Source organism: Megalops cyprinoides, chromosome 7 (assembly GCF_013368585.1).
Source record: "Megalops cyprinoides isolate fMegCyp1 chromosome 7, fMegCyp1.pri, whole genome shotgun sequence".
Classification (NCBI taxonomy): domain Eukaryota; kingdom Metazoa; phylum Chordata; class Actinopteri; order Elopiformes; family Megalopidae; genus Megalops; species Megalops cyprinoides.
In genome coordinates this window covers 31,710,612-31,720,715 of record NC_050589.1, presented here as the reverse complement: position 1 = coordinate 31,720,715, position 10,104 = coordinate 31,710,612, and the positions used below count along the sequence as shown (strand labels likewise).

Genomic DNA, 10,104 nt, shown 5'->3' with positions numbered 1-10,104 from the left:
AGACTGTCACGTGATTTGGAGGGAGACGGGAGATGACGTTGTTTCCGCGAATTCCCGGAAGTTGAGAGATGGGGGCGATTGATTGTTTTTAGTTGCGGAGCTATTGTCAAAATATTGCTATCAGCAACCACGGAAACATATAGTTCAGACACAAAAGTTGAACATTAAAGCAAGACTTTAAAGCGCCCAGACATTTGTGCGTCAAGAAAACGGTAGAGTGTCTCATATTCTCAAATGTGCGTGGCTAATTTAAAATAATCTTAGCTAGCTCGCTAGCTGGGTGGGTGGTAACGTGTAGCTAATGTTAGCCAGCTAACTTAGTAGCTGGTTGTAAGCATATTACATATTAAATCATTGTCACATTTAAATGAGTTGGTAGAAGTTGTTATTCAAGTAACGTTAGATATCCAAATTTAGGTATTTTCTCTAAAAGCAGGAGTCTCCTGTAGATCAGCACAGCTAGCTAGATAGCAAGCTAAATTAGCGCCTTTTGCACTCCTGGTGGTAGTCTAACTGCTAGTCATATTGATTTTCATTTTATACATGGTTTTCCTGCCAATCTTCCACAACCTTTTCCTAGTTATGGAAGCTCTACAGTATCTGTCACCGCCGATAGGTAACTACCAAACGTTACTTAGATAACGTAAACTTGGAACCTTCTGTTGAACAGAGGAGCTAGCTGGGAAAACTCGTCCTTGTGATAAATGACCTGCTCGACCGTTTAAAACGACTGGATCTCGCACGAGGCCATGGAAAAAGGTAGGATTAATACGATTCTGCAGTGTGTTGAGAGTATGGTGATTTATTTCAGCGGGTCGTTGGCTATATGATCAGCAAACGCAATAAGGTAGTGGTCAGAAAAAGGTGAGTGGCTGCGGGTGAGCTGGAAACAGGGGAAGCCCGAACACTACCTTTAAATCTATCATTACTTTCAACCTGTTGCCTTTTATCCTCATTGATTAACAAATAATTCACAGCATAATCGACACCAATCGCGTAAGTAGAATAAATGATTATGCTCGCAAAATACCGCAGATTGTAGTTCGTGTGCAATTGCGGCTGCTACAACATGAGATTGTTTAATTAACAAGGATGGCATTTATCGATTTAAATTACGTTAAATGCTCATGACACATCACAGCTTTTGTGAGGTCTGTGTTCTAAACGTTATTATTCATTGCACTCAACCTAACCTAAACGTTTAGTCTCTGGAATTTAAATCGATTTAACTAAATTTAGCTCCGTTTTGTAATTTGAATTTTGTAACACAAGAAAGATATAATGTGAAACAGTTAAGAGATTACTTGCCACTTAATAATTCATATTGCCATCCTCGTTAATTAAACAATCTCATGCTTTCGCAATAGCACACAAATTTCAGACAATCTGCGGTATTTTGTGAGCATAATCATTAACTCTAATTACGTGATTGGTGTTGATTATTCTGTGAATTATTTGTTTTATTGTAAATCAAGGAGGATAAAAGGGAACAGGATGAAAGTAATGATAGATTTAAAGGTAGTGTTCGGGCTTCCCCTGTTTCCAGCTCACCGGCCGCCACTGGAAAAGGTAAAAATGTATAGAGTTTTTTTTTTTTGTGTATGTGTGTGCCTCTTGATAAATCCTTGACTCACGTTGGCTAGCTAATCAAGAAGAAGATGATGACCTTTTCCTGACTGGCTTTGCATTAATAGCTGCTAGCAACCATCCAAACATTGAATCTCCAGGCAAAACGCAGTGCAGTTCTCCTGTAACGGAATGCTCTGCCATGGTTTGTCTCCCGTGTGTTGCCATAGACATGCTCGGTGGAGTTACAGAGGCGATGGTGGCCGGATCAGCGGTAGGGAGCGCAGCTGTACAGAGCCGGTCGGAGGATGAGGAGTCGGCAGGTGGCAAAGATGTCAAAAGAACAGCGGCACAAGCATTCAGCGGAGGGCTCCCCAAACGCAGGAGCTCCAACAGGTCAGTGTGACTACATCACACATGCACTGGAGTGTAGACATTATATTCGTTCGGTCAAGCTTACCTTGGTAATAGAATTACTTCTTATTTCTTAGTATAAGTTCTCAATCTAAACTTCAGTTTAGATAATTTATTCATGTAGTGAAACACTCATATAGTGACAAACAAGATAAGTATTCTGCCTTATATACTGCACATTTAGCATTATGCAGCTGTCACTGGCATGTTTTGCATGTTGCTTAAACTGTTATGGATAAAATGAAGCCAATTTTATTTCTTCAAGCACATTTTACAGTGGAAACAGAGTGTAGCACATTTTCCGGAGGTTTGAGCAACTAGAAAACACAGTGCCAGTTGTGCGGAAAAAATGGAAGCATTTGGAAATGGACCGGAAAATGTTACACTAACGATAACATCTTCAAGAGGGAAGTGTGTTTAACAGTGGAAATGTTTCAGACCGTAGCATTAACACCTTTCAGAGAGAAGTATATTTAAATGATATTTACAGTCATTATTAGAATGTGTTGTCTTTGGAAAGTAAAATATTTAGCACATCCTGAACGATTAAGGAACCGGAATTTGAATTGCGGTTGAAGCATTATGCAAAAGCTGAGACCTGAAAGAACTGCCCCTTTTGTGTTTTTATTTAGAGCATGCGTTTCTAAACCCTTTCCGTAGTCTGTCAAGTTGCGGCTTCACTGGTGTTTAATAGGCAAACATTGGCAGAACATTTGAAATTGGTCAACAGGCAGGCCAAACATATATCTAGGCCTAGCAGGCACTGGAGTAAACTTTGGATTAATCTGTGTTGAACCGGTTCTGAAAGCGTGAGCCGTGGGATGCAGGTGTCAGTCTGACCCCGCTTCCAGGTCAGTACGATGCCTTTCACACCTCTGTCTCCTTCAGGTCAATCAAGCGGAAGAAGTTTGATGATGAGCTGGTGGAGAGCAGCTTGGCCAAGTCCTCCAGCCGGGTCAAAGGCCCCCCCGTGATGGAGCCCGCGCGCTTCTCGGGGAGCGAACCCTCCTCCACTGAAAAGAAGAAGGTACCCCCTCCTTCTCCTCCTTTCTCGAGTGGAGGGACAGAAGAATCAAAAGGGGTGGGATTTAGGACACAAGGCTAGGAAAAATGTGAGAGACGCCCCTCTCGTCTTGTTGCCCAGGTGTCGAAGTCCAGCATCACACCAGCGCCTCCTCTGGCCACCGTGGTCACGCCCCTCCCCACCCTCACCAAGAGGGTGAAGAAGAGCAGACAGCCCCTGCAGATCACCAAGGACCTGGGCCGCTGGAAGCCTGTGGACGACCTCCTGCTCATCAATGCGGTGCTGCAGGTGAGCGCTAAAGAACAACAGCACTTTACTGTGGCATCAGTCAACTACACTGACGACCCTTTCCCACAGATGATAATGAAAATCAAAATATTCCATTTAAGATTGCCACAAGTAAAAGGGATCATTACCATAGCACTATCATGGGGGATGTTAGTGCAAGCAGCAAATTATTTATGCTGAAGTATTGTTTCCCAACTACACCTACTTATTGTGCACAAGATTCAAAAACATACACAATCACAGGCATTTCTGAATTACTCCCTGAGTTACTCCCTTGTTGAAGTGTTGTTAAGAAGTGATACTGAAGTGATAGCAGACGTAACAGAGACTCCACTGAACTTGTGCTTCTTCAGACCACAGATTTGACTGCAGTTCATCTGGGAGTGAAGTTCAGCTGCCGCTTTACCTTGCGGGAGATCCAGGAGCGGTGGTACGCCCTGCTGTATGACCCGGTCATTTCCAAGTAAGCCTCCAATCCCAAACCCTTACCCTAACCTCCCCTGCTGTCACCGCTTGTCCCATCCTGGGCTCAGCCTTCCCAGACCACATCGGCTGCACTTGTGGCTTTGACCTGTGGACCCCCCCCCCCCTCCCCCCCCCTCTGTCTTTCTGCTCGAGCAGGTTAGCGTGGCAGGCCATGCGACAGCTCCATCCAGAGGCCATCGCTGCCATTCAGAGCAAGGCGCTCTTCAGCCAGGCCGAGGAGGCACTGTTGGCCAAGATCAGCTCTGTAAGTAAGCCCAGGGCTCCAGCTTGCTTAGACTGGTTGTGGGAGAGGCTTGGGAGGTGAGCCATTTCTAAGAGAGGTGTAACCCTCTGCCTGCCATTGACTAATGTTGACAAACCACTATTGTTGAGAAACCAGTTATTGGTAGCTGTACATATATCTTGGTTGTTTGATATAATATAAGGTGTTTGTCTTAAATGACCTGTGGTTGAATGCTCAATGCATGTCAGTGACGTGCTTCTCATTAACAACCATTTATTGTGGTTGTTTAACTGCTGTCTTAAATACTAACGCATTCCAGTACGTTCAGTTATTGTCACTTTTATTGGCACTTTCTACCGGTAAAACAGTCTCTAGCAGAAACTATTCAATTCGCTTTGCAAGCACAAACTCTAAAACTCAAGAGAATCGTTTCATTGTTGTTTTGTGTGTTGCAGACCAGCCAGCCAAAGCTGGAGGTGTTCCAGGAGCTGCTGAACAAGCATCCAGGTGTCTTCTACCCCTCCCGCACCCCCAAGAGCCTGATGGTGCACTGGCAGCTGCTCAAGCAGTACTACCTGCTGGAGGACCAGAGCGGTGAGTCTCGCCCGGGGCTCCTGCTCTGTCCCGCGCGCTTATCTCCTCCGCTCCGCCCAGCATCCGAACGCTCTCCTCTGTCTTATCTTTACAGTCCAGCCCCTCCCCAAAGGAGACCAAGTGCTCAACTTCTCAGATGCCGAGCAGCTGGTCGACGAGGCCAAGCTCAAGTGAGTGGCGAAAGCCAGACGTGACTCCACACGATTCTCACAGCCCCAGTGTCCAGGCCCTGGCCTGATTACGGATTATCTCTGTTTTTATTCCCACAGAGACAGCAGAGATGAGGTCCTGGAGCACGGTGAGTGTCTGTGGCTGTGTAGGTACATGGTAAATCCGTTTGGCAGAGCAGGTAAAGGTGGCCTGAATTATTGCTAAGTAGTTTGAATCTGAGAGCATTTTGGATCTGCAGTCATTAGATCCCCTCAATGGCAGGTATTTTTTGTCTTGGCCTATGACTGGCATACTTAGTGTTGTTATGTGAATGTGGTGAGTATGATTTGACTTTTTTGTAATACACTTTTACTGTCATGACTTTCTAATGCACTCTGTGAAGAGCTCTGTGACAGTACTCTCAAGAGCACTGTGTTGCTTAAACTGATTGAACTGTTTGACAGAGCTGTTGACACAAACCCTAATTACATTACATGACATGACAGTATTGCCATTTAGCAGATGCTCTTATCCTGAGCAACTTAGATAGGTTGCAATTTTTACATGTTATCCATACAGTAGAATATTTACTGAGGCAGTTCTGAGTTAAGTACCTTGTCCAAGGGTACAGCAGTGGTGCCCCAGCAGGGAATTGAGCCAGCAACCTTTCGTTTGCAAAGCCTGCTCCTTACCGCTATGCTACACTGCCACCCTAATATTACATATGAGTTGGGAACTAGTTTTCTTACTCTACTAAAATGTGGAAAGGTACCGTGTATTCATATTGTGAGGAACATGCTGATACACAGCCCTACGAGCACGCTGGTTTTAAACGAGCTGTTGCCGCCTTGCAGAGCTGATGATTGCTGACAGGCACCAGAAGAGAGAGATCAGACAGCTGGAACAGGAGCTCCCCCGCTGGCAAGTTCTGGTGGACAGCATCACGGGTAAGACAGTGACACACACACACACACGCACACACAAATAGACACACACTCTCTTGCTTCACTGAAGTGGTTTGCTGTTAGGCGCTGATTTCCAGTGACAAGAAGCAATTCAGCTGTAGCCCAAGGCGACAGCTTCCTCTTCCTCTTGGCACGCCGTGCTTCCATTTATTGACTCTGCCTGTCTGAACTGTGTTTCCCCCCTGGAATCCCAAAAGGTGCTGTGTCATTAGAGGTGAAGGAGCGGCAGTGAAAAACAACTTGTTTGCTTCTCTCTTCTCACCCCCCCCCCCCCCCCCCCCCCCGTGGTCGCAGGAATGAACTCTCCAGATTTTGACAACCAGACCCTGGCAGCGCTGCGCGGGCGAATGGTCCGCTATCTCATGAGGTCACGCGAGGTGAGACGTTCCCCCGGAGACGAGCGAACAGCAAGCCTTATTGGCTGCCGCCACCCCCCCCCCGACACCAGGTGTTTTTCTTCCGTGTGTGACTATCAGTGCGATAAACAAATCAATATGTCTACACCGCATGTATGTGGGTGCATAGTCCTCTGCGCTGCCATCGTACGCTCTCTAGTCTTCTGTTCGGCCTGTATGGGAACAGCATCCAGGAGGTGGAGCCCTTCGCACTGCTGCATTTCTGAGACGGGGCCTGAAAAACAAGGCGCAGATGTTAAGCTGAGTGTGATTCCCTCTGCCTCCAGATCACGCTGGGCCGGGCCACCAAGGACAAGCAGATAGACGTGGATCTGTCTCTGGAGGGTCCCGCCTGGAAGATCTCCAGGAAACAAGGTGGGCTCCTCGGGGCTCCTTATCTCCCTAGCTCACATCTCCGCAGGCACCACGAACTGAAGGTTCCCCGTCAAGAGAAACCGCCCAGTATGCTGCTGTATATAAGCTCATATACACCGTGCATAGCATATAGTGGTATTGTGTTGTGCTGAATGTTAATGCATTAGTCATGATTTCAGCATATTTTGAAATGTCTTTCCCTGACACTCTGTATCTAATGCAAACATATTTAAATATTAGGTGTCTGGCAAAGCATGTGTCCAGTTTTGTGTGGCTTGTGGTCAGTGACTGCATTTGCACCACAAAGTTGTGGGTAAAGACTAAAAGAAGACACCACTGTAAAGACTAAAAAAGCAATACATTTTCTTGACTCTTAGAACTTGAGATGAACAGGGTTAACGGTCATGGAAAAGCCTCCATATCACTGCCAGAGATGGAAATGCCCTGAGATGGAATATTTACATTCCTTTCTGAGAAAATGCTGCAGAGTTTGAGAACGTCAGTAGCGAAAAGGCATGCATTGACTATATATTTTAAAATTTAGGATTTTATAGGTGTCTTTTATAGGTATTTCAAATTCAGTAAATCATGCTGATGGAAGGATTTCTTCTTGCTAGCTTCTCCAAATATATGGACCCAGGTGTATATTGTCATTGGTCAGATCCAGGTGACATCTTTGTCCTCATCCCCTCTGTAGGGATCATAAAGCTGAAGAACAATGGGGACTTCTTCATCGCCAACGAGGGCCGCAGGCCAATCTACATCGACGGGAGACCCGTCCTGTCGGGGAACAAGTGGAAACTCAATAACAACTCCGTGGTGGAGGTGAGGAAGGGCGAGAGAGAGGCAAGGTCGAACAAAAACAAACCAGGGGAAGGAGAGGTGGGATCTAACGCAACAGGCAAACCAGGATTGGGAGAGACTGGGTTTTGTGAGAGCCAGCCAGGAGGGGCAGATTCTAGTAAAGGCAAACCAGAAGAGAAAGGGGTGGGGTCTAGCAAAGGCAAACCAGGAGAGGGAAAGGCGGGGTCTAGCAAAACAAGATCGAGAGAAAGGAAGTGAGCGTCAACAGGAGAGCCTCCTGGGAAGAAATTAATCCGCGCGTCCTTTCTTCTCCCCCAGATCGCAGGCCTTCGCTTCGTCTTCCTCATCAACCAGGAGCTGATCGCTCTCATCAAAGCGGAGGCGGCCAAGATGAGCCAGCAGTGAGGGGCGGGACAGGAAGACCTGCATGGAGACCTTAGGGAACAGGACGGCACATCCTACTGGGCCTCACACAGCCCCGTTCCCCCCCCCCCCCCCCCCCCACCCCTGTCCAGACACATTCAGTCCTGAAGAGGAATCCCTGCACCCAGGTTGCCACAAAACAGCAGGGCGGGGACAAGTAGTGAATGGGTGACAGCCTCAATTTGCTACCTCACACAGTTACCTGAGCACACTCCTGGACACGGCCAACAGAAGGCAGGGTAGCAGAGTGGGGGAGAGAGAGACGGGCGTGCCTCTGAGATCAGGTGCCCCTCTCGAATGGACAATTCAAGTGTTTTCTAAATGTGATCCAGGACTTACTCGTCCTATTCTATTCTTGTTCCGGAAATGTCTTTAAAATCTTCAAACCAGCCTTTGTTTGGTCTTCTTTTAAGCTCTGTAGTAATGCACCTCTTGAAAAAACAGGCCAGAAACCCAGACATTAATGCATACATCTTTAGGATGTCATCCTGAGTTTTTGAAATCTGAGGTGATAAGATATGAAAGCTCCTATATAAACATTTACCCAACAGCAGCTGATTTCAGTTTTGCAGCGGTGCTTATGGGAGGTGAAGACCAGAAATGTAGAGCTCTGATATTACAGTAATAAAAACTTACTCTAGCTAGCCGCATCCATGCTGGAATTTACTAAATGCATTTTGAAAGCTGACTAATGAAACGAATCAGCAAAGGCATATGTATCGCCAGCTAAAACAGAGGTGTTGCCCATTAGTTGCTTAGCATTTGAAAGTCCCCCCCCCCCCCATTGGAGGAGACTTTTGTTTAAAATGATGCAGTGCTCTGGAACCATCTCTGACAGGCACGGCGTGCAGGTCACACTGGCAGTGGTGCCGCTTCAGTGTGGCTGCAGTCCTGGAGAGGTTCCTGCCTCAAGCCAGAGCCCTGTCCAACTCATAACCCCCTGGATACAGCTGTCGCATTTTAGTTTGGCCTTTACATTGTGTATTTTAATAAGGATCCTCATTAAATGGCTTTCTGTTTTGAATTTACGTGCATGTTTGTTTTAAGTGTGAGGTGGTTTAGAGATCGTGCCTGTCTCGTCGGGCGTTGCTAGGAGCAGCATGGTAGTGGTACATTGTAGCCTTACTAAGAGGTCCAGTCTGAAGCGGGATGTCAGGACTTGGTTCCCAGCTCCAGGGAATAGGCGTACCTTCTCAGAAACCCTGCGCTTGCCACGTGCTGGGTTTCACTGGAAAGGTGATGTAGCTGGTAGGAACTGGTACACAAGGTCCTTTCACTTTTAATTTCACCTCTGCAAAGCGTGTGTCAAAACAGTAACAGGTTTTCCTTAAAGTGTTGCTCATTGGAATAATGTGTTAAATGGCTTGAGAAAGAATATTTAATTGTTATAAGTAAAGCACAAATGTGAGTTGATCAGGTTATATCGGGTAGCTGCATCAGGTGGCTCTTACGCATGGTTCATACCTCTCAAAACTCTTCATTTGACTTGGTAAAGTTCAACATGCACTTGTCCTTGATGACTGAGCTTACAATGGGGTGTAGAGAGACAGGCACATATATAGGTCACAGAGAATACTATGTCCTTTGCTATGTAATAAAACAGTGTAATAAAAAAAGGCTTCTTTTAAAGGACTTCAACACCAATCGGATCACAAACCTTAAGCATGATGACTGGACAATTTTTCAATGTTTTTTTTTCCCTTTTGCATTTTTGGTCACAACTCATACTCGCCTTCAAATTCATTTCAATACTGCATACATTATAGAACATTTAACGAGCCTAGTCAAAACATCTGCCCAGAGAAAATATCAGGTGTTGTATGCTGGGCATCTATGTGTATTCTGAAAATTTATATTAAAAGTTATTTCAACTCTTTTACATAGTTTGAATTGGTTTTTCTCCACAAACAAAGTCACAGCCTATTTGGCTGCAGGTACTATAGAGATGACAAATCATTTGACCTCTGGTGAACTTGTCTGAACCATCAACAATAGTATTCACCTTAGTAGTCTTCAAGTGGACAGAAAATGGGTGTGAAAATTCATGGGCTTCCACCTTATGCCTTAAAAACTAAAACCAAAGCCACCACACACTTAGAACTCTGAAGACTCTTGGGGTTTCCATCAAGAGAGCCGAGACACAGCAATTGAATTTGCTAACAATTTTATTAATAGTAAATGAGAAGTGTGCCAATAGGTGAAGATGTTTGTGTCCAAGTGCTGCTTTGTACTGGATCCTGGGAGGGGCTTTGGGGGGGTGGGGCTGGGGGGCGTTGAGTGTCTTTGGTCCATAATTGGTGGGATGGGGGAAATAGGAAATGGAGCAGAGGATGACAGAAGGCACTTTAAACTAGTTTACAGTTGTCTCAGATGTATTGAGAGGAGAACAAAAAAAGA

The 10,104-nt window shown here is 45.7% G+C and overlaps 1 protein-coding gene across 2 annotated transcripts; it reads left to right on the top strand.

The window, feature by feature from the left end:
* The first annotated feature begins 60 nt into the window (after window positions 1–60).
* Window positions 61–7,772, top strand: mcrs1 (microspherule protein 1). Of its 2 annotated transcripts, none has more exons than XM_036533822.1 (15): window positions 61–212; window positions 671–759; window positions 1,797–1,962; window positions 2,869–3,007; window positions 3,125–3,292; window positions 3,646–3,755; window positions 3,914–4,022; window positions 4,457–4,595; window positions 4,690–4,765; window positions 4,865–4,893; window positions 5,600–5,692; window positions 6,005–6,087; window positions 6,393–6,480; window positions 7,178–7,305; window positions 7,603–7,772. In XM_036533822.1, the coding sequence occupies exons 2-15, from the start codon at window positions 750–752 to the stop codon at window positions 7,687–7,689; spliced, it is 1,425 nt and encodes a 474-aa protein (XP_036389715.1). In that variant the 5' UTR covers window positions 61–212; window positions 671–749; the 3' UTR covers window positions 7,690–7,772. The 2 variants fall into 2 exon arrangements, with proteins under 2 accessions (XP_036389715.1, XP_036389716.1); XM_036533823.1 differs by having other exon boundaries at window positions 61–236.
* Window positions 7,773–10,104: the final 2,332 nt, after the last annotated feature.